General features: G+C 43.9%; 1 protein-coding gene across 3 annotated transcripts in view; it reads right to left on the bottom strand.

Moving 5' to 3' along the window:
- prdm16 (PR domain containing 16) overlaps nucleotides 1–25000 on the bottom strand; it is a 177987-nt gene that overhangs the window by 96145 nt on the left and 56842 nt on the right. For all 3 annotated transcript variants that reach the window (XM_071203820.1, XM_034088172.2, XM_034088174.2), the window contains exon 2: nucleotides 22897–23363. In XM_071203820.1, the coding sequence (XP_071059921.1) occupies nucleotides 22897–23363 (467 nt within the window). The remainder of the gene's footprint in view (nucleotides 1–22896; nucleotides 23364–25000) is intronic.

Here is a 25000-nt window from a genome sequence, read left to right as displayed (position 1 = left end):
TAAGACCACTCTTTACTCATTTAAAAGAAAAAGAAAAAAAATCTTCCCCTATTCATTTAGCATATTTTTCACAGTTGAAATAAATAGGAAATCATTTTTGGATCCACATACTGAATTTGTTCTCTTCACACTCAGTGCAACCCTGTTGTATGGGCCTGTGTGTCTCTATAAGTGTGTGTGCTTACATGAGAGTACTCCTTTTCATAGTGCTGACACCCGGCAGATTGAGACATCAGGCGCCTGCTCGCCGTGGTAAATTAGCCATTCTTCTCAAGGGCTAATTGGAAATCTAAATGTTTTGCAGGGGGAGAGAGGAGCTGTGAAGGAATGCGCTCTGCCTGTGAGCGGAACATCAGATTACAGATTTGTTTCAATATTTCTTTTCAATGATATTTGGTGTGAATGGACTCTGATCATTGCTTTATGGAAATAAATTGCAAAGAACAAAACATATTTAGTGAATAGTGGATACTGGAATGCAGTGAACAATGTTTATCAAGAACCCTTTGTTGAGACATATTCTCATCCTGAAGCCCTCGCCACTTTTAATATGCAAACACTCAAAGCTATGAATTAGAGGCAAATACATTTCCATGCATAATGACCCAACCGCAACAAAAAAAACATTAATTACAGTGCCTCCATCTACATAATTCAGAATAAAATATGAAACAAAAAATGCCAGTAACACTAATTGACTAATTCATCACAGGGCTGTGTTGGTAAATGTTCCTCCCTGCTTGAGTAGTTTCAGCGAAATTAAAACATTTGCATAAAGTTACGGTTTGAGCCCCGCCAGTAAAGTAGAAAGTCAGACAAAATATTGTTTAACAGTGGTGCATGTAATAATTATGAATACCACTTTCTTAACCCTTTAGTAATGAATTGTGTTAAAATAAAAATAAATGTGATCTCTACTTGAAGTCTACTAGAAATTGTCATAAAATATGATGCTGGTCATCACTGCATGTATATTTTTTAAATAACTGAGTCTGTTGTAAACTTTATTATTTGATGATTTAAAACTAACAAAAAAAACACTTCTTTTGAATTCTTAATTTCTTGGCAAGCATCATCTTCAAGTCAAAGTGGTGTGACTTTGTTCTTTATAAGCACACGGTCCTGTGAATGCGGCCGGAGGCTGGCCCGTGCACAGTTATGGGCGGTACTCCCTGTTGTTGGGGGTGAGTCTGAGGTGCTGGGAAAAAGGGCCGTGCATTCACAGTAAATGAAGCCTTGTGAGTAACCGTGGAGAGTGCTTCTTAACTGATGAGTCCAGAGACAACTTCCCAGATCTTCTCTGCCGCATGGAGACACCCACATTGCTAAAGACCTACTGCCATCTTTAGACCGATCCACAGAAAGCCACTGAATAGCTTAGTTTTAGCCTCAGCCGTAAAACAAATCTAAACACTGTGAATTGAGTTTCGTCTCATTCTTCTTAATTGGCAGCAGCAGGTTTTTGCCTCTTTTTCTTCAGCATTCAATATGAATAAATGCGACAAGCTTCTGATCCCAGCTTTTCAGCCTATGACTGTTTATTTATCTATTTCAACTACACCCAAGGGAACAAAAGGCATGCAGAATGGCCACTGACAGCCATGTCGAATATCTCTTTCTGCCAAATCTGGCTGTTTTCTCTCACTGCTGTCACTTGATGTCTTTATGCAAGGCTGAGAGTTCACCACGATGAAAAGGGTGGGGGCGAGCTGAGCGAATGACCCCCACAGGAGGGGAGTATTAAAAGTAAAATAGAGAGCGAGACCGAGGGATGGATGAACCAGAAGGCGGGAGAAAAGTAGAAGGGGGAGAGGGGGCACCCCTGCCGGGTCCCAGGCATCTCGGTTGGCAGTCCCCATCTTGGCTTCAGACGGCTTTTGTCAAAGAGGGGAAAAGAGGGTCTCTTCTTCACTTGAACATGGGACAATAGACGTTTTGTCAGTCCGGGAGGGGGTGTCAGTGGGGGAGTATGGAGAGATGCTGAAAGAGGAATAAAGCCAAGGACCCATCTTCACAAGGGGTGGGGTGGTGGCGGTGGTGGGCAGCCCTTTGGGACTGGGCAGATGTTGAAACAAGGATGATTTATTAGCCTTAGTGTCCTTGGTGGCACTTGGCCACCATCCCAGATTTAGGAGTGAGAGAGGGTGACTGGGAGTAAGAGACAGGGGGGACAGAATGAGGAGGAGGACGGCAGCTATGTCTCAGAGACATCTTAATACCTTCTATGGGCATGGGGCGCTTCTTGCTCCCCGACCGCCATGGTATTTTTGCCCGATTCTCTCGTAGAAAAATAACTTGGTTGGGAGTCATCTGCATCACCAAGCTGGACCTTGTCACCCGGCATTACCCTCTCCCTCCAAAACAACATCCCCCCAACAAACCCAAACACACAGACCGTGTGTGCAGCCCTTACTGCACCACCACCACCATCACCACTATCCCTCCCCTGATTATATAAAATAACAAATTACCAAATTAACATTCCCAACAGCCCTTACTCTCCCTTCACAGTTCTGGGCAGAGACACTTTCAAACTTGCCAGAAAACAAGTCTAAAAGAAAGCTTTCTATGGGTGCATGTGGCTGTGTTTGTGTGTATTATGCATGTTTTGCATGCGTGCGTGGTCATAGAGATCTCCACTTGTTGCTATAAAAAGAAAAAAATGTAAGAAAAGCTTAAAACATTGTGTTGCTGTGTTTCTGAAGCAGCCGCGGATCCCCGTAGCTTAGGGTCTGCACTGTGCTGTAATTGGGAGGTGTCACATGTTCAAAGTCACAGCGTGTCATCCTGTCATGCCACCCATGAAGACCCGTGAGCCGAGTTGTGGTCAGCAGCTACTGAACCTTAAGTGAGAAGAAATAAGACACATTCCTCGGTGCAAATCTTCCTTAACCGTTTTATATTTTGTACGGGTTTCCCTTTCCGTCCCCATAGCACATCTCTCCCTTCTTTAATCCATATTCTGCCCTTCACTTCCCTCACACATTCAACCAATTTCAAAATGTTCCTTTCTTTTCCTGTCTCCTCCCAGCAACATTCAATCTTGCAACTTGTTGGTCCACCCTATTTCTTCTGCTGATAAACTGCAGGATGGTTACTTAAAGTAGTAAAGGAAAGTTTGGACAGCTTCCATCAAGGGTACCCAGGGGGAGATTGATTGACAAAGTAATTTACTGCCCAGTGTCCGTTCTACGCTCCTCGTTCTCTACCTCTCTCCCTGCACTTCTCCTGGTCTGTCCATCAATCCATCCAGTCATTGGAGTGCAACTCTTTACAAATCCATACCTGCTGCCTGGAGGTAAAGGTCTCAGTGGGAGTGACAGTGAATGTGTGTGTGTCTATGAAAAGGTCTGCATGTAAGGTGAAGGTGGTGGGGGGCTATGTAACCACCAGCCCAGATGAAAAAGACTGATTGTCTTTGGGTTGATGAGGAGATTAATGGCTAGACGGCTGTAATAGTGTGTGTGCGTTGTGTGTGCGTGCATGTGTGTATGTGCACATGCGTAGACAATAGGCATGTGACTTCGGAGGACTGGAGGAGGGGGCAAGAGCTTTTGACATGAATGAGAGGGAGGGTCATCTATCATCTAAAGAGAAGGGTTGAGAAGGGCTTGGAGGAAAAGGCAGGAGAAAGGAGAGAAGAGGTTGCCGGGTCAAGTCTCCATCACTCTCACTGTCCTCTGTTCCCTCACTGTCAACCTCACGGCGACTGACCACTCAGCAGACCCCACTTCAGCCTCTCTACGGCTGTTCTCCCCAAAAAAACCTGGTTCCCCCCTTGCACGGGGCCCCCGGAAACTTTTGTTCCTTTCATTAGTACAACAAATACATACAGATGCTCAGGGACGGAGGATGCGGGGAGAGAAAGGATTTCTAAGCGCATACCCCCCCCCCCAAATAACTGCTGATTTGTGGACAATCTGCGTCTTTGTAAACAAATGGCATGCTGAGGAGCTCATGCGAGAAGTGCTCTCATTATTCAATGTAAACGTGGACAGTTAAGTGTTTAAACAGGGTATTAGAGATAGGATGGTCTGTGATTTGTTTGACTTATTATTAGTTTAATAGTGGGGGAAAAAGAACAAATGCGGCACGTGAAAATGAAACGGACATCCATTAGTGATGGTTAACTGACAAATGGCTGCGGGACATCTAGAAAGGTGCTGATTTTAAGGTGTGTGTGTGTGTGTGTGTGTGTGTGTGTGTGTGTGTGTGTGTGTGTGTGTGTGTGTGTGTGTGTGTGTGTGTGTGTGTGTGTGTGTGTGTGTGTGTGTGTGTGTATCTAGTGTCTTACATAAATGCTATGTCTTAGAATGAGTCCTTATTGCTAATGTCAGCATCCCCATAATCAGGTTTCATGTAATCAAAGCAAAGCCGTGCAATACTGTTTTCCGGCTCTGATAGCTACAGTATTTCGGGCTAATGACTTTTGCCTCGGCGGTGTCCATCACAATTTCCCCGTAAAAAAAGGGCCATGAAAAATCCATTTGCCTGGTTGGATGATGAAATAATTTCTTTCCCATGGAGAAACGTCTTGATAGGAAGAGAGACGGCCGACTTATAACAGAGGTTACTGGCGAACATGGGACAATGACTGTGTGTGTGGGGAGTAGTGATGGATGGAGAGAAGCAGGGAAGATGGGTCTGGGGGCACAAAGACTGGCATACATGTCCCTCCGCCCCCCATGACTGCTCCATCCAAACTTTTTTTTACTACTCAATGGCCCGTTTTCTCCTGTGTGTCCCATGAATTATGTAAACGACTATGGAATCCCTTTCTTCAGAGGAAGGCAAAAAAAGGGAGGAAGAAAAGATAGAAGTGAGCAAAATGCCTCCTCCTCACTTTTTTTTCTCTTCCTCACGCTGCCTCTGAACAACCTTTCATGTTGGCAGTGTGGGCCTGGGTCTGGGATCTGCGGCCATGTGAAAGGACGGTGGTGGCCGCTGAGTCGGTGGAGGGGGAGGGTCGGGGCACAATGACACATACGAGGAACCGAGGAGGCAGGCAGGGAAAGAATGCCGGCCTTGTTGTTGGACGGCTTGACATTGATTAATGAGGGAGACGGAGAGAGAGAATAAGAAGAGAGGGGTGGCATTGGTATAGTAGGCCAGACAGGGGGGGAGTTGGACTCTCGTAGGGGTGAGAGACTCCGGAAGAGCCTCGGGCTGCACTGCTGATCAGGAAGAGGGTGGCTGCAGTGTAACACCGCCCATCAGAAAACGTGTCAGTGTATGTGTGTGTATGTGTATGTGTGTGTATGTGTGTGTGTGTGTGTATGTGTATGTGTGTCTGGTGATACCCGGACTTTTTAGCCTGAGGGAATGTCTGTCTTCTCTCATAAACAAAAACGTATGTAGGCACACACAATTCAACGTAGGTCACATCAATCCTCATCCATCAAAAGGCTCCTAAAAGGCTGCCATCATCATTATCATCATCATCATCATTAGAGATGCTTTGTTGTCACTTTGTCACACGCATTTGAGAAGCTCAGCTGCTCCATGGAAAGGGAAAACAGCAGAAGTCTGAAGTCCACAGCGCATGAGCCCTGTTGCTGAAGTTTGTCAGGGACATACTTAAAACACCTGCTATGGTTAGTTAAGTTCGGGAAATGTAAATTGAAACTTTCTTTTAAAAGCAAAAAAGTTTAGAGGGCATGAGAAGAGGCCCCAACATTTAAAAAAGTTCTTAGCTTGATCCGTGAGCAAAAAGTGGATCATCGTGGTTTGAGAAGTTTAAATGGACATCTTTTTTCCCACAGGCAAAGTTAAAAGGAAATTAACTCAAGCTGACCACAGGAGGAAACTAACAACTTTGCTACTGCTAAGTTTGCTACTAAATACAAAACGGGTTAGAAAGTATGCTCATTTTTTCAAATGATGTCTATCATATTTTATCTTTCCTATCTTGTCAGACATTTCAAATTCTCAAGTTAAGTCCCCTGCCATTTGTTGTCTATGCTGACTGAGCAATGTTGACCTTTTTTTTTACACGAGGAGCTACTCCACGCCGCCTCCGTCTCCAGCCAAGAGGGATTTCAAAGCCTCTCCTGGATGTCCCAGAATCCTTTGTCTCCACTCTCATCTATAGGTAAGCACAGTGTGCGCCCCCCTCCCCAACACCAGCCTCTTCAAAACTCTGTACAATAGCCAGATTTCCTCCCAATTTGCTAGCAGAGAATAGGAGGCTCAGGAACTCCTTTCAGTCGCTTTGAATGGTGGGCCTAATTCAGACTCAATCTTTGGGTTTGCCAGGCCTCACCCCAACCTTAGCTGGCCTTACTTTGGGGCTCCTGACTTCGGCTAATGCTAGGGCAATCCGACTGTTGAAGGACTTAGCCTTGCACACATTTGCGCCTCTTCTGCAAAACACGCCGGCTTGCATTTTTACTTTTGTGTGTGCCAACTGATTTTTCAAATCTTACTTGATAATGGTAAGCCAACGAAGCACATAAGCTCTTTCTCAGTGATGTTATGTTCTGGGAGCTTCCCATTACAAACCACAGGCCTCTACAGTTTGCCAACCCCAACTGGGTCGTGGAACTGGCAACTTTTTCCATCACAGCCTCACTTCCCTAACCTCAAAGTGACCGGTGCTCCTCGGACATTTATATGTTGTGAGTGTTTGTGTGTTTTTATAGACTTTGAATCTACTCCACTGACCATTTGTTCTACTTGACCTCTCTGCACTCCCTTCTGCCTCAATTATGCAAGCACACACGTCCACTTTGCATATTTGCACTTAGTTTTCTCCTGACACTCTTGAGGTCAGTTCTAATCAACCACCCCTTGGTTGTACACACACTGCACAAACACATACACACTCTGTTCTCACCAGAGTTCCTTACAGGCGCCCACCTTCCAGGTCCAAGGACTGCTATTAAAGCAATCAGGAGCCTTCTAAGCTAGGTCAAGAGCAAGGTACTCACATGGGGATTCTGATTTGAATTATGCAAAGGAAGGAAAAGGAAGCAGGAAAATAAAAAGAGGAGAGACAGAGAGAATGATGGAAGAGAAAACAACATATGTAGTCACAAAAAGGTGAAACTTTGCAAACAAAGGAAACAGTAGAAGTGATTTGAGGTGAGCAGGTGATTTCTGATGAGCCTATAAGGAGACTAAACAGTGAGGAATTTAAAAGATTAGTCTTAAGTCCAAAACCCTGACCTTCAGACCTGATGAAGCATTAGAAAACGGAGAGGACTGAAATGGTGGGACCACACGCAGTTTATGTATGTGTGTGTACTTGTGTGAGTGAATATGTGTCCGTAAGATCAGCTTTCCCTGTGGTCCATTCAGTGTCTAGTGGCTCAGGATACTGAGACAAGAGGAGAGAGAGGAAAGAGAATTATCTTGAAATACAACTGGATCCTATTTGTGTGTGTGTGTGTGCGTGCGTGCGTGTGTGCGTGCGTGCGTGCGTGCGTGCGTGCTTGCGTGTGTGTGTGTGTGTGTGTGTGTGTGTGTGTGTGTGTGTGTGTGTGTGTGTGTGTGTGTGTGTGTGTGTGTGTGTGTGTGTGTGTGTGTGTGTGTGAAATAGACATTGAGTCAGTAAGTGAATAGAGACAGTACACATGGTAACTGTAGAGCTGATATAGTGGAGAGGAGGGAGATGAGACAGAATAAGTGTGCCTTATTTGTGTCAACCTGACATTTTATATGTGTGTGATTATGTACTGGCTTATGTATGTTCAACTAAAATTGATTTACGTGATAATGGTATTCAAATAGTATCTGATCTAAAAGAGTTTAGCCTCTTCCACAATTTAAAGGAGATGGAGGGAGTTTCTTTTGCTCACAGCATTCAAAAATGACTTTTGAAGAGGCCGTGTCCCAATAATATGAATAAAATGTATGTGTACTCTTTAATGTTTGCTTCTCTCTGCCCTTTGAAGACAAGTCCTATTCTGTAACGAACGAAGGTGCTCTTATAAACTATTGCATCAACAAATGATACCTCAATGGAATGCAGCACAACAACAAAAAGAGAATTAAATACAATTGTACTGAACTGAAAGCCCTCTGCAAAAAGAAAAGGACGACAAAAATTCACTTGTGAAAATAATAAGCCGATAATTGCCCCGTTGTCCACCTATGTCATTGTACACGTGCCCCTTTGTGTGTATAGCCGAGCTTCCTCTGGACAAGCCTACCCTGCGGTGAACATAATCATGGCCCTGTCGTCCCCAGGTTAGAGGCTCACTGCTGGGTCCTCTGGCACTAATGCAGTGCCAAACTATAGGGGCCACATTAGCCCATGCTACTTCAGCATGCATTACAGTAGAAAGAACTCCACTCCCATTAAAAGCCACCAGCGGGCTCTGAAGCGGGCCTACCTGTGATGGCCTAAATGAGTCACTTAATGATAGCCGTGCTGCGGGAAAGGAGAGCTCAGACAAAGAAATACTGATTGGACACTGATTTAGTGCGAGGGTCAAAAGAATATGAGTCAGTATATCATATCAGTTCTGTCACTCGTGTCACTCCAGGGACAGCAGGGGTCCAGGGTCTGAGTGGTTATTATTAGAGAGCACATACTTTACATACTTTTTGTTACTTTTGGACACATTGCCCTGTGCCGCCTGCTGTGGAACCGCTTTTTGGATAACGACTTCAACAACCTGTCTATATGTATAAGACCAACGTTGGGGTGATGCTCTTACGCCATTATGTTTCAGGGTTATTATATGAATTGACTTCTATGCTTGTGGAATGATGGATAACAATTATTCTGTGTGTGTGTGTGCGCGTGCGTGCGTGCGTGTGTGTGTGTGTACTATAATATGAAAGTTGCAGGCCAATACACTATTAAAGATGTATACTGTTTCTACCCTTCAGTTGTTGTATACTGTGTGTTGTGTTTCACATTCTTTCTCTATATCGCTTCTCCAAGTGAAAACCACAAACCACTTGAGGGTCTTTGTACGATTACTGGAGTTCTTTTCATCTTCCTATACGTTCATTTATTTATCCTGTAGACCAGGAAGAAGGCCCACAACATCCTGGAGGACTGAAATCAACTCCTGTGTTCCCCTGGGTCCATCAGCAAGGTCAAGTGAACAGCACATAGGTGCAGAGCCTCCTTGGAGTCTGGGGCCACATGGCGGGTACGCAGCTGATTAATGAGAGATCTGGGCTGATATTAGGGGTAATTGGCTCTGTTAGTCACCCTTTAGATACGGCCGTTCTTGTCCTTCGTACTACTAGTGTTGACAGCAGGAGTTACTCGACCGACTTAGCAGACGTGTGGTGGTTGTGTTATGGTTTCATGTGTTTTAAACCAATTGCTTTCTTCCCAATATAAACAAATATCCTTATTTAAATCAATAAGGTTGAACTCAAATGAATCAACCTGATTCTGGCGTTTCTTTATTTGAAATTAACCTGGCAATTGCAGCCAAGCCTAATAATCTTGTGCATGATTGTATATAGACTATGGTTCATCTTGAGCTTTTAGAGTGAAACTTGGTCCAAGCATCCTTAAAAAACGTTCTCAATGGATGTTTGTATCCTCGCTGCGGGATGTGGGAAGAGAGGGCGAGTGTGTCCCCGCAGCGGAGATGAGAAGAGGGTAAGTGAGCCATGTGGAGGAAGCCAGAGGGTGAGTGGTGATCCGTAAGACAATACCCTGCTACCTTCGCTGACCCCCCTGTCGGGCCACTCTGTTACCTGGACAAGATGGGAGGTATTAAGTGGCCCGCTGTCCCGCTAGGTTGAGTTGCTGATCCGCTAGCCGGAGAGGAAAGCCAACCCCTACTCCCATCTTCACTTCAGTGGGAGCGTTTGTTTTGATTTTTGTCCTCTCTTTCTCACAGACAAACCTGAGAGGCCCAATTTATCTGGGATGGAGTGAGGGGAAATAGGGCGCCTTGCCACTTGAACACTAGAACTTTAAGCCGGCAACGGTTGGCCGAATCTTTCTGCCAATGTCTTCCGTGAGTGTAATGCAATGCTGACGCACAAAGAACAACAGAGGGCTTTTGATAATGCATTCATGACAGGTGAATAAATAACAGATATAATCACATCGTGGTAAAGACATTGGAATTGATGACAACATATTCTGGTTCTTTGACGGATTTACCATCCGAAGAAAAGTGGAATCAAAAGCCATCACTCCCACCGTGATTTATTTTCTTCAAATCTCGAGGACATCTCTCGGTTTCCTGTGAGGAGTCAACACTGTGTGCTGGTGCCCACCCACATCTTTAGGCCGGGCAACACAGGGACTGCGGAGAGAACAGGAGGAACAACTTGCTCATTCTCAACCAAGACATGGGGGCTTTGGCCCAAGGGGAAAAAAGACACCCAATATCCAAAATCCCTCTCTCAGGGCCATCATGTAAAGAATTCCCCCTCTTCTCCTCCTCCGGTGCCCTCCCTCCCTCCCTCCTTTCCTCTTCTCTTCTTTTCTTTTTTAATCAAGCCGTCTGGGGTTGTCAGGTCTTTTGAGACGAGGACTCCCAGCCATGTGAAAAGTTAATCCCTTGTGGGCCTTCTTCTCCGTGGCGCTCATCTCCCTGGGAACACTGGTGGTGGCTTGCAGGCAGGTGGTGGTGGGCGGGGGGAGGTGGGAAGGAGGAGGGATGGATGAAGGGTGAGATGAACACGGGGCCACCCTGACCAACAGACAGAGTGGTGCAGATTCTCTCAAATCTCCCGTCACTGACTCTCAAGCCAGCACCTGGACTTAGTGCTTGGTATGTCCCAGGCCCTCGCCACATCATCCCCGCCCCCACACACACCGCCACCCTGACTCCAGACTAACAACACGTCTTTCCTCCCCTCCTCTCCACCATCCTGCATCCCTCCGCCCACTATGTTTCACTCTACAACTCCAAGACCTTTTGATGAGCTTCCCTGCCTAACCGACATATGGAAAAGAGAGCGGAGAAGATTTGCAGTCTGGAGAGCTGGTCAAGTGGCTTCTGAAGGATGACAGTGGTTCACAATGGAGAGCGTACTCCTGTTGCATTGTGCTTCAAACCTCCCCGGCACGGCATCGACCCCCACCCCATCCATCCCCCCGCCACTTGGCTTCAGCCGTTCCCCTCTAGCCGTTTCACTGTGTCAAAGCAACAATTCCGACAGACTCCTCTTGGGCCTTCTGCCAAGGAATGAAGGACATGATAGATAACAATGGAGGTAAGACGAGGGGTTCAACGGTGCTTTTTTTTTAGGATCCTCTCAGTGAGCCGTTTCAGAGACATCAACAGCAAGTCGGAGAAACTCAGACACAAACTCTCTTTTACGTCAAATAAATCATATTTCTGGTTCAACGTTTAAGGCAGGAAGGTCAGACAATGTGGCTCACAAAGGCCTTCTCTAGCGGTCTGAAGGAGACAGAAAAAGCACACTTGAATGGTTTGCTTGCAGTGCACTTTTTTCTTCCTTGGCCTCCCTCTCAGAGCGAAGTGCCATTGGAAATATAGACAGGCTCAGTCAGCCATCTTAATCCCTCTCCCCTGTCCATCTCACGCTCACTCAATCCACCCTGACCTCACACACACACACACACACACACACACACACACACACACACACACACACACACACACACACACACACACACACACACACACACACACACACACACACACGCACACACACACTCATTGGCCTCCTCCCTCCTACTTGATGCCCCGAGCCCCCCTCCCACCCGAAGAAAAGAGCTTGAGGCAGAGAGAATATCTGTGGGAGGGGTGTGCAGAGCGAGATTTGGGAGTTTGTAAAGGTCAGTGCGGACTTTGTTCAATCTGAGGGTTTATCTCAGCAACAGCAGGGCAGGACAATGGTGCCGCTCGCCGCGCAACAGAAACCCAAGCTGTGGCAGCTAAATTACTTCACTGATAAGGCCGAATTAGAAGCACTGGGATCCCGAAGGCCAGGGACAGAGGAAGGAGGGAGGGAAAAGAAAAGAAGGAGAGCAGAAATTGAGAAGAAGGGCACATAAGATTGAAAGAGGGGGTCGAGAAACCAATGACTCACAAAGGGAAAGATGTGAGTCTGTGATCTGGCTATAATTAAAGCACAAGCCATGTATGTTGTCAGTAAACTGTCTGTTCACAGATACTTGAAAGAACGTTGGCATGCAAAAGGAAAGTCTGGCATCTGTAGACATTGTACAGTAATGTGTTTGTATACAAGTGTACAGCCAAACACAAGGGATGCTCAGAAGGCTCTGCGGTGATCCATCACGTCCATGCCAGTGTGTGTGTGTGTGTGTGTGTGTGTGTGTGTGTGTGTGTGTGTGTGTGTGTGTGTGTGTGTGTGTGTGTGTGTGTGTGTGTGTGTGTGTGTGTGTGTGTGTGTGTGTGTGTGTGTGTGTGTGTGTGTGTGTGTGTGTGTGTGTGTGTGTGTGTGTGAGAGGAGAGCAGAAAAGAGATGAAAATGGTAAACACGATTTGGAATGCAGTGCAAAGACAAACGTAAGTGATGATGAGGCCTGTCAAGCATCCCCCACCCTGGAGAGGAAGAAGAGTACTTTTTGTACTGCTTGAGAAGTTTTGTAGGCGCCATGCTCAAGTGTGTGTGAAAGTCTTTGTGTTTGGTGTTGTGCTCTTAAACTGTGCACCTGCACGTTTGTCTACGTCTGCCTCTCTGAATAAACAACACGCAGCCTTGTGACATTTGAGACAAGTACTTTGAAACTTGTTCGGAAAGTGGCATTGTGAGTGTGTGGCCAGCAGAGGGGAGCAGGCTTTGTCACCAGAAACACAGCGACTCAACTAAAGGACAGCAGATGGAGTGACATGTGACCAGATTCATTATTAACTAGTGTGTCCAGTATTTGATCTTTACTATTAAAGAACAAGGAATGGCCAAGGATATGCAGATAAAGGACATGAAGATAATAACAATATAATAGTGATATTTTGCTGTCGAATAACCATTATGTCAGGAGAAAAAAAGTTACACCTATATTACCTGCAGGTAGAAGTAGGCAGCTACAGTCATACACACGCTTTTGTTCTGTTGTTTGGCATCACTTCGGTATAACACGGCGCGTATCCATACTATCCACCCTTCCTGGTACAAGGTGGCATGCTGGGTACTGCTACGTACCAGCTGCACCAACACCAGCTAATTCTCTCTCCGAACAGAATGGCACAGAATGACGCAATAATGACGAGAGGCTTGCAGTGCACAGCCCGGACCATTAAGCCGATTTGCACAACTCAAGTTAATGAGTGCCTTTGCTTTCTTTCTGAACACCTGATTAATAGTAAGGGTATTGTTCTCCATGAATAGAATGAAGTGAGAATAAGAGTTGATGTGTATTAGTTTGCTTGTTCAACATTTCACTAGATCCGTGAGTGACGTTCGTGACACTGCAAATTGTATTTTCACAAAATGTGGCTTTAAATGTGCTTTCTCAGGTACGGAGAAAGATATAGTAAAAAAAACACTTCATGCAGCTGTCAGTCTTGTAGTAGTTGACTACAAACCAACTTGTTAAGGTTGCAGCAATGACACAGTAGTATGATTAATAAATAGTATTTGTCACACCTATGTCTTGGTGACAGCTGTAGTTGCAAAGTAAAACAAGCTGTGGGAAATGTCGTCACTTACTTAATATGTCATGTAAGCTATGAATAAATAGTTATTTAATATAGTGTATGAGGTATATTTTTACTTTTAAATACTTTAATGCTGTTAATGTCCTAGTCATCCTTAAACGTAATAAATGAATATCCTAGTCAACCATCGCAGATATGATGACGGATGACATCTAAAATCAACTAGATAGCACTTCACTAATGTTTTACAGCAGCGATTACACATCACAGTGACTAGTGTTTGGACAATTGCAAACAGAATGGAGTGAGGCAATACTATCTCATGAATGAAATGTCTGGGTAACATCTGTGTAAACTGTTATTAGTCATCCTGACACAAGCACTCGTACTAAATTAAGATTTGACACCAACATCTTAGTAAGATCCTGTATACAATTGGGAAATTTGACAGATTTAGGATTATGTGAAGGGCCACATGTGCTTCTGGGTTCATCTAAATACACCCCCCCCACACACACAGACACATAAGAACAACAACTCTTTTCTCTGTCAAAACCTGCGTGTTGTCTCAGGCAGACGAGACCCTGGGTTTTGCTCCAAATGACAGTGCTGGAGAAAATGAGCAAAAATCAACCGAGCGATTCCGGAGACTTTCCAAAGTAAAGACAACCCGCTGTGTTCAACACTTTCGACAATTCAACACTGTTTTAGGATCTAATGTCGTCATCGTGCTTAGCTTCTCACTCTACCCTGTTATTCTAAATGACCGAGTGGAGGAAAGAAAAACATGTGAGAATGTATTTTTCCCGCCTGCATGTGTCTCTTTAAGTTCTTCTGGCTGTATGTGTAAGAGTTAATGTGAAGGTTATATGCCTTTGCATATGTACTGGACATTACAGTATACACTAGAACGTACAGCATATTAATATTGTGTTTATCTACATAGTTAACACAAAGATTAACCTGTAAAAAACGGAGAATTTCAAGATTACTTCAACTTTTGCTTATTATAAAACAGTGAAAGTCCCCCTTTCCTTCTAGAGGCAATTATATGCTTATGAGGGCTTCATACTCTTTGTTTGCCTCTGACAAAGACACACTCAGGTGAAATGTAGTCCTTATACGAAATAAAAGTAATCACTTAAAAGGCAAAGTTGTCAACCAGTTCCCTCCTTGATTGAGGTATACAGTACGGCTCATGAACTGTAAGGAGTTAACCGAATTTCAACAGGACCAGACCGAAATAAGAATTTGCACAGCCAAGGCTTTTAGGCCATGTTGTGTATCTGATTATGGAAAATAGAGCAATCACAACAGCCACGGGAACCTGATTAATAGGTCACAACCTCCTGCTTGAGTCACAGAAATGTTAAGCAGCACAAGGGATTGAGATTTAAAGTGAGGTAGAAAGGAGAAGTGAGAGAAAAGCGTCAGTAATCTGTGACTAACAAAGGGCTGGTATTGGACGGCCAACATTTATACGCTGAGAGGCACAACAAATATAACATTTTACATTTTGAATATATCATACTGAATATGACAGAGCTAAAATAAGATGAGCCATGTTTCATGACTTATTCATAAATGTCAGCCAAGCAGCAAGAGCTGGGAATGCGGAAAAGGGTATGTCTCCATAATAACATACATCTAATTGCCAATGCAAACAGCATTTGACAAATGTCATCATATTCCACTGTAGCAAAGAGCAGTGTCATTGTCTGCTCCTGCCCTGAGGCCCTAACTGATGAGACTATTCATCTGGCCAACGATGAACGATGGTGTTTCACAAGACACACAGTGAAAGAGAGGAGGAGGAGGAGGAGGAGGAGGGGGGGAGTTGGACAGGCGTTACCTGGGCTTCACCACAGAGGACTGATGGCCAAAGTGAGGGTTTTTTAATTAATGTTTAAAGCAAGTCTGCTAAGAGAAACCTCCTGCAATAAAGGGTAGCATTGTGGCGGAGATGCGTGAGGAGACTGTGGGAGGGTTATTCAGGCAAACAAGAGGGTCCATTGAGAATGCTTGGTTGGAGTGGCTGAGGTCTGAAACCAATGACCAAGTAATAACAGCCCAAATCCCAGGGACAATATTTGTCGAGTTCCACTCTCTTCAAAGATGGATGACTTTGCCCGATGTACTTCCTTGGGAGCCTGCGCACCTTTCATCCCAGCCCCGCAGATTAATTTATTAACTGATTAACAGATGTTGGTAATGAGTTATGAACAAATGATAAGGTATCAGGCTTCTAATCAAACCTGACATTTAATTTGCTGCCCTGCTCCCTCGTTATCAATTACCGTGTTCATTGAAGATAATTGACAACGGTTTGCACTGGGACGCAGGAGGCTTGTCTTTAACAGCTTCTTAAAAAAGCCCAGCGCTGCTGTCGTGTTTCTAGGGGCAACACCGACCATATGTTTAATATTAGATGGAATTTGTTCCACTGGAGTGCTCCGAAAGCTGGGTAAATTGGATTAAATTGGCTAATGGCATGTTTAAAACCTACATAAAATGAATGTGAATGGAAGATATTACAGCACCCAGGCCCAAGACATGTGGTGTTACGCTCTCTCTCCTGTGTTTTTGCTGCTTGTGTAAACTTGGGGTTTCTGTCAAAGTCAAATAATGATGACAGAAAACCGCATACTGTTGGTCAATGCTGTTATTAGAAACCACACGTTTGATATCCCTTTCATTACAATGTGGGACTATAAACATATGTGCCAAAGTACCAACATACCTTAACACATCATTGTATATAACCAATTCTTAAAAGAACATAGTTAGCGTAATAAAATAAAATATAAATTAGAATTTTCACAATTAAAGTATATTGTTTTTATCACTGCACTCAACACATCTTGTTGTTTGCGCCTGAAAGCAGACAGATATATAAAACACAAAATTAAATAATAGATATTTTTGTGCAAAACCTTAAGGACCCAAATCACAATAAATAACCAAGTTATTGTACTAATCCCTTGTATTTTATCATTATGTAGACAGCTCATGTGTTTTGAATTTTAGACCTTCTGTGTTTTCCACGCAATAATTCACTATGCATTTCCGTTGTATACTCTAAGGGGGGCAGCAGCATTCTCACTGTTAAATATTAAAAAATGGACTCATTAACTAACAGTTCATAGGCTAAGAGGAAAAGTATGTTTTTCTTGGTGCACATTCTAGTTGAACTGACCCTTTAATATACAATGATCCTCTTCTTTTCAATGTAACTAGATCTGAGTAGGTACAACTGAGAAGGCCTGCTGTTTTTCCTGTTAAGTAGCTTTAAGAAGTACTCTCAGCTCAAGGCCATGCTCATCAGAGCATGGTCCTGATTTCAGTAAAAGACATGATAATGACCCCATTTAAGTAAAGGGCTTCACTACTTTACAATAATCGACACGGTAGGGGTCCAAGTTAACTCGGTTAGGACCGCGAGTCTCAAAATAAATGATGAACAGATGAATTCATGAAGGATTAATGCTTCCTGTGTTATGGTTAGTTAAAGCTTACTTTCTCTGACCTTAACCAACACTCATAATTGAATGAAAGAACATGACTGTCACCGTGAGAACACTGGAAAGCACATTAGTCAAATCGAGCAGGATACAACTTTATCTCTCTTTATCTCGCTCCCTTTCTCAGTCTCATACTATCCATTCACTTGCTGTGACTACTGTCTCCTGGCAGTCCCAGGGAGTTTCTGCCCTATCAGATCAGTACCAGCCACCTTAAGGACCAAACATCAAGATAAAGAACACCTTTCTGTAGAAGTCAAACAGATCAGACAAGTTGCAAGCTGCACCTTGAATGCCCTATAGGGATATCTTAATAACTTGGCCATCCGCCCTCTTCAGGGAGAACACAAAAGGCAAGCAAACACTTAAGGAGTCAAGAGGTGGGTCAGGACAGATAAGTGTCAGGGTGTGCCAGGACTTCTTCTAAAGTTTGGATACAAGGACATAAGCAAAGTTCAGCGATTAGGTTGAGAACAAAAGAAGCACAGCGTCACGAGAAAAGCGAGCTGCGAAGGCGGAGATTGAGTGCCTGACAGAGGGTGATGGAGATGCATGATGCCATGGCCGGATGGGTATCTGTCACGTAGGACCTTGGCGGCATGAGAGTGCCCGCCAGACTATCATTAAGTCAATAACTGAGCAAACAGAAGAGCTAGCATACTTTTTCGGCTCTTTCCATAAATCACTGGGTGAATGATACTGATAGGGAAAAACACCCCACAAAAAGTAAATAGAAAAAGAATGGGGGACCGAGAAAACGAAGTTTGGCTGGCAACAAAGTCAGCCCAAGGTCCGCTGCTGCAAAGAGACAAATATGGCTGCAGGGCTGACATGGACTATGATTCATTGGTTTTGTGTGTGAAAGCATTGACGTTGACCTCATCCAATGAGTCTACGTCAATGCACATCCACAAAATCAAAATGCTCAATGTTTCATTTTTCATATCCTCCTTTTCATGCCTCAGAATATACCCTGAAGGTATAATGCTGTGTAACGTTTATATTTCATACATTTACATTTTTGAAATAAAAAATGTAACCACCGGTAACTCTTCCAATTGGACACGTAAATGACTTGTACTAAATAAAATGTTTCAAAGTTGGTGAGGTTGTGATGCAGCTCTTGGAGTGTGTTGAACTTAAAAGCTAGAACTGTATGAGATAACAAACAAACAAGGAACAACTAAAGATAGTGAGAGAAGACAAAGCTAATGTGTGCTGCAGGAGTTTCAAAAGCCATGATTCAGAGGTGTGAGGACACACCCAGTGGTCACAGGTAAGGACAAGTGAGAGTAAACACCATTAATATATCTTACAGAGGGCTCGTTCAAACCGCTTGTTTGCTTGACGTACGTTCTGGAGATGGATATAACTGACTTTATTTGATCTCGTTATTCCTAAGAAGATTGAGATCAATGTCGTTACTGTGGGAACGATTTGATGCTGCACATAGATACAAGCTGTAAATCTGCTCTTATTACCATGAGCTGTTTCCACAGAACACTTCCGCAGATGTGTTGCCCTCTCCCCTGCCGTCTGAACACCCGAGGGACTTAGATCAGTGAGTCCATTCAATGCCAGTCAGTGAGAGACCTCTAGCCATTGTATGGTGACATGTCTCTATCAATAGGGAAGTCAGGCCAATCTACCGGCCAGATAATAGCAGCAGTCAGTCTGACAGCAGATCCCCACACATGGCTCTCTGAGGGCCTTGCCTCACTCCGCTTGCTCAGGCCTTACTATCCTGAGGGGTTGGCAGCTCTGCACACACACAACCAGAGAGACACACACACATACGGGAGACCTGAGGCCCCGGCGTTCTATCATGTTGTGCTAAAGGGAGAGCATAATGGTTTTTAAATGGATGACTCGGTGCTGGCCCAGAGAGGGAGGCTGAGGCAGAAGAGAATGGCCATGGCCCGCAGCAAAGCAGCTCTTAGATTGAGCTGTCCGTCTCGCTGAAATGAGTCTGAGTTAACACCTCTTCCAGTCCCAAGCGCCCCGGGACAGACAATAGTAGGCTTCCTCTCTGCCTTCCTCTTTCTTCTTTCCCTTACGGCTACTCTTTCACTCTCTCTTTCTATCGCTCTCTCCGTTTCTCCCCGCCAATCCACAGTTCCACTCAGAGATCCAGAAAGCACTACAACGTGGTGCTCACAAAGCCGAGATGATGAGTTATTGCAGTAGTAAAACATCCACACAAATGCAGTCATTGTAATTAAACTTGTTTTGGAGAGGAGTGTAATACTACAGATGGCACATATCACTGTTGATCAGAAACCTGCACTGGATTATAGGGCAACGTTACATTATAGTCCTCAGATTTCAAGATGATTCGATCAACTTCAAATGATGTGGTCTGGTCCTCAAGAATAAATCAAGGCTGTTTATGTTTGAGGAGCATTTTGAAATGAAAAGGTTTTCACATAGCATTGGCAATACAGTATAGAACTATTTATAATAAAGAGGAAGCACAGTTACACTAATCACTCAGTTCAGCACTTAATCCAATTTGTCTTGTAAGAGGCCTTGGTATGATATGATCACATTCACACCGCAGAGATTTCACATGAGTTCACTTATTATCTCTCATAACACATCCCCCTGTTTTGGCAGGGGACTGGTGTAAAACACACATTCACAGAATGTCCATGAAGAGCCTACGACTCCTCCAGCGTTTCTAACATAACACTGTGTGAAATATGTGTTTTGCACCCTCTTTTCCTGCTCTATCCATCCCCATGAATACTTGTTTCTCTCTGGTTTCTTTCAACATCTTTCTTCACTCAGACATACTTCTGTCGCTCCCTCGCCTGTCTATTTGTCTAAGACCAGAGGCAGTAGATGAGTTGAGGGGTAGAAGGTGAAAGGGGGTGTACGGGACTCCTAGGGGAGTCTGTTGATGACTATCAACAGGCTGACTGTTATGACTATCTGTGATAAGAGTCTGGGAGAGGAGAGCCCCAGAAGCCTTCCAGCCCCAAACCAGACAGGATATCTTAAAAAAATAATAGAGCCTAACCAAGAGTGAGTCCTCCAAAGACCATTAAGGAGTCGGAGGAAAAAAAGACGGATCAATGTCCCCCTTTTGACATGTTTAGAGGTAGAGACAAGGGAATGTACCTTTCAGGGGAACTAGAATGACCTCAGGCTAACAGCAACTGAAAGAGATCTATCACAATCAAATCAAAAATGCTTCCAAAGGTTTCCAAAATGTGACCAAAATGTGGTAGAATCTGGACTGTGTCCATGTACATTCTGTAGTGTACTTTACCAGGTTGTTTATTAAACTTCAAACTCGTAAAGCAGCCAAAAAACATCTTAAAAGTGCAACAATATGGCAAGTCCCTCCTCTTTAAGGGTGGTGTGTATAAACAAGTATTGGTCTGTGTGAATGTATCTCTTTAGAGCTGAAGGTGGCCTTTTTCCCTTCAAGCCAGAGAGCTAGAGCTTAGCTGATGAATATGCATTAGTCGGGGTGTCTGGGGAGAAAAGAGGAAGGAGGAGGAAAACTGAGAGAAAACATGAGAGCTACAGGGAGAGTGTAGCTTTTGGAAGGCTGCCCTTTGCACCCCAAATGGCTAGCCATAATATGAACTTTAAAAAGGAAAATGTGCAACCTGGCACACGGCCATATAGCGTGTGCCTGTGTGCTTTAATCGCGTGCATGCTTCTACAACTGTTGGAAGAAAACAGGGTGAAAGGAATAAATGAAGGCTTGGTGTAAAACCCCAGGAGTCCTCACACTGAACCTATTAGGGGTTTTTATCAAATCTTTTCAATGAGGGATTATTAGCTTTACTTTATGAGCTCTTCCAAGGATATAATAACTAGAATATATACCACAATAATTACAGCCTGTATACTTTTTATTTCTCCACAAAACTGTGAAAACGTATGCCAGATGCACTGCAATTATCAACTGTAAATAAACATTTAATTTCAAACTCATACAATATATTCTAACCCAATTCTGCATGTTTAACTTATTGACAAACACAAGGTTGTTCTGCATTTAAATAATAGTTAATTATGCTCCTTTGATAGAAGTCCTACTCGGTCTGTCGGAAGGTTTATTTCACAGATCAGCAGCAGACATTCTTGAGTGAGTGAGAGTGTTTTTACCCATGAAGTTTGCTCTACTTCCACAAGTGATTTCATGTATCGCATCACTTCATGTTGTCTAACATAATAACATTGACATATTTGCTAAGAATGTCTCAATTTTGTTATGTCTTCCAAATGCATAATTTCCAGAAAATCATTGCATTGCCTGTTGGTCCCTTCTCAAATTGTACAAACTTGAATACTGAGTACATGAACTGCTGGTGTCGAATTCAAGCACATCATGCCCTTTCCAACATGGCCTTGTCAACATCTCTATTCCTTGTTATAAACAAATGTAATATCAGAAGATGTAAATGACCAGCCCCCAAAACAGTAAATAGTCAAGGAGTCAGTGAAATGAAAAGCAGGCCAGTATATTTCATCTCTGATTGGGCGCATGAGAAAGAAGAGAAAGGGGGAGACAGAGTGAGAGAGACTGGGATCGGGAGTTTTCTCTCCTAATGAGTTACTGAAGCAACTTCAATATCCTCTAATGTCATGTTGAAATGAAAATTAATAGTACAATATGCCGCCACCGCATCAGGCCATGCTTCTTCCATTTCCATATCGGGTGGCGTGACCAAATGAGTGTGCTCGCTCGGACCGACGCCCAGAAAAGCTGATACCTCCACTAATCAGCCAGATTTTTCCATCCGACATCGCTGTGCTGCTGGAATTCAGTGTGTTTTGTACGTGTGTATGTCTGTGTGTGTGTGTGTGTGCAGGATCAAAAGATGAGGTCCAATCACACAAGGGGATGCAAATGGCACGGGCATCTTTGCTGATGACGAGTGAGCGGTGGATAAAGACTGATGGCTGGAGATATGGATGAATGAAGAGCGGCTTGGTCACTCACTTACCATCTTCAGTGTTCATCTCGTATTTTAATGTGCATTTGTGTCACAAGCCATGACAGTAATCAAAGTGCTATGTTGTAAAACATATTTGATGGAACGAGCTCTTCATTTGACAGCAGGAAGTCACAAGCTGAATACCCACCTTTCAACTGCACCTTGGCCCATACAATCAATAACAATTCAATGTATAGGTCACCTATTATGCAAAATCCACTTTTCATGTCGTTTACGTGTCCCCTCTGTGTAAAGACATTCTGAACGTTTCAGGATAAAGATTCACTCTTCACTTTTTGTCCTGATCCATTTGTCTGTCTGAAAATGAGCTGATCAGATTTTGGCCACTTCATGATGTCATAACGATTTTTTGGATTGTGTAACCATTAGCCAATAACCAACCATGGTAACCCCCCCCCACCATATCACCTACATCTCCTCCTAGAGCACCTTTGTGTTCTTTTTAACCAAATATCTTGCAGAGGGGCGTGGGGAGTGGCTCCTTATTTTCATCTAAAGTAAAAGACAGAGAATCAGCACTTGTGAAACAGGGCTGAAACAGAGGGGATTATGGGATGCTGCAATGGGTGATATGTTTGGTATTTCAAGCCAAACACTTCAGAGCCATGTTTTGTATATATCTTAGACCTATAATATATTGATGAAAAACAGTATAATACGGGACCTTTAAACATGTCTAATGTCTGTATGTAGCACTTAAACATTTTGGGGATTTTTTTGGGGGTATGTACTTGCAGGATTTTTGCAGTTATGCTTTTGTGTCCTTAGGGATGATTGGGCTTATTGTACTGTAAGTCGCATTGGACAAAAGTGTGATAAATGTAATACAATTGAATGTAACAAAACAAAGTGTAAAGAAGCCTGGCTGGTTCCTACCTCCCATCCGAAGGAGCCGTCTTTGCCCGTGGCGTCGTGATGCAGCGTGCTGTGCAGACCGAACCTCTCCCCAGCACCGATGCTGGTCTTGGCCCAAACGCCCAGGCCGGCTCCGGGCACAGAGGACTCCCGCAGCTCCAAGTCGCCGGGAATGGGAATGTCATCAGGAATGTAGACAGGCGCCTCGTACGGCGAGCCCTCCTTGGGTGTGGTGAAGTCCTGGTCATTGCTGCTGCTGTTGCTGTTGTTGTGAATGTGGTGGTGGTGGTGGTGGCTGGCGTAGATGTGGGGGTGCAGCAGGTGGTGGTGGTTGTTGTTTGGATGGGAAGGAGTGGGTGAGGGCAGGGGGGACATATTGATGACGCCATCTTCTGCGTCATCTTCTGGGCTGTCGGCACCGCCTATGGCCGCTAAACCCGGGAGGTCGGCCTCTGTGTCGTACATGCTGTCCACCGGCTCACTGTCATCTGTGAGACAAAACACAGAGACAAGGGTTATTAGGCAGTCAGAGGAAGTTGATACAATGTATACTTTCTTAGGTTTGACCCAGAGGATATTAAACTTAATATTCAAAGGCTAAGACATGTCTCCATTCTAAGCAGAAGCTTCGCATCCACTGACTTCTGGACCTTACTTTTTTAAAGCACTTCAATCTCAAAACCTCTAAACTGTTAGAAAACCACAATGTGTGCAAAGAGAGTTTCTGGGTTCTCAAAAAAAGTGTGAGAGAAGAGCCAGACAGACGTTCAGAAGAGAGTTTAGGGTTAGACAAGTCGTTGATAGGAAAGTTCTCAGCTCTCTTCTTTCTGCCAGTACTCATCTTACGAATAATCACAGTGTCTATCACTGAGCCTCGTCGCCTAGCATTATTGTCACTTCCAGAGATTGACAATATGATTGTGCATGCGCTCAAGGAGCAGACCATTTCAACATAAGTGACAATTATGTTGAGCAATTCAAATGTGTATTTGTGTGTGTGTGTGTGTGTGTGTGTGTGTGTGTGTGTGTGTGTGTGTGTGTGTGTGTGTGTGAGTGTGTGTGTGTGTGTGTGTGTGTGTGTGTGTGTGTGTGTGTGTGTGTGTGTGTGTGTGTGTGTGTGTGTGTGTGTGTGTGTGTGTGTGTGTGTGTGTGTGTGTGTGTGTGTGTGTGTGTGTGTGTGTGTGTGTGTGTGTGTGTGTGTGTGTGTGTGTGTGTGTGTGTGTGTGTGTGTGTGTGTGTGTGTGTGCATACTAAAAAAAAAGTGTCTCTAAATGTGAGAATTGTTTGTGGACAGTCAACATTTGAAAATGTGCAAGCATGTCAGATCTAATACCAAATTAAAATAAAATATTCAATATCTTAATTTGCGGAATTTTCATTTAATTCATTGTATTTCACTTAAGAAGCTTCAAACTTCTAGGTGTAACAAGCACATGTATTCAGTACCAAAAAGGAATAACGATTCAAGACCCAGTCTGTACTGTGTGTGTGTGTGTGTGTGTGTGTGTGTGTGTGTGTGTGTGTGTGTGTGTGTGTGTGTGTGTGTGCGCGCGTGTGTGCGTGCGTGCGTGTGTGTGTGTGTGTGTGTGTGTGTGTGTGTGTGTGTGTGTGTGTGTGTGTGTGTGTGTGTGTGCCTCAGCTCATCTATGTGTGTCTCCTGGTGTCTTTAGTCAAAGCACCACTGCAGTTTTACTATCTAAACACAGGGACTGGCAATCAGAGGGCTAACTAGGCCCAAAATTACAGCAGGAGTGGTTTCAATCAAGCTTTCTCTCTCGGCTAGCCTCTACCTAGCTGCTGCCAAGCCTGCCACCGCTTCCCACAATTTAGCTGGAGCTGCAACACGACATTTAGAAAATGTGCTTGTTAGTGTTGAAAGTTTATTAGGTCACAATGAAAGTGTGTGGGTTGAGTTTTAAAGCATCATTAATACGTTGAATTAAAACAACAATTGATATGTTTTATTTCTCTTTAGGAATACTCATTTCTAAACTGTTTTAGGTGAATCTGGGAAACTGCAGATTGTGAATTGTAGAAAGATGAAGGAAGCATGGTGAATAAGCCCTGACTGAATTGTATAAGAGCCTATTCATCTACAGTGCATCCGTTTTTTGTTCTTTGATAA

Source organism: Pseudochaenichthys georgianus, chromosome 7 (assembly GCF_902827115.2).
Source record: "Pseudochaenichthys georgianus chromosome 7, fPseGeo1.2, whole genome shotgun sequence".
In the NCBI taxonomy this organism is placed as follows: domain Eukaryota; kingdom Metazoa; phylum Chordata; class Actinopteri; order Perciformes; family Channichthyidae; genus Pseudochaenichthys; species Pseudochaenichthys georgianus.
Note: the sequence above shows the minus strand (reverse complement) of the source record. Positions and strands in the feature narration are given on the sequence as shown.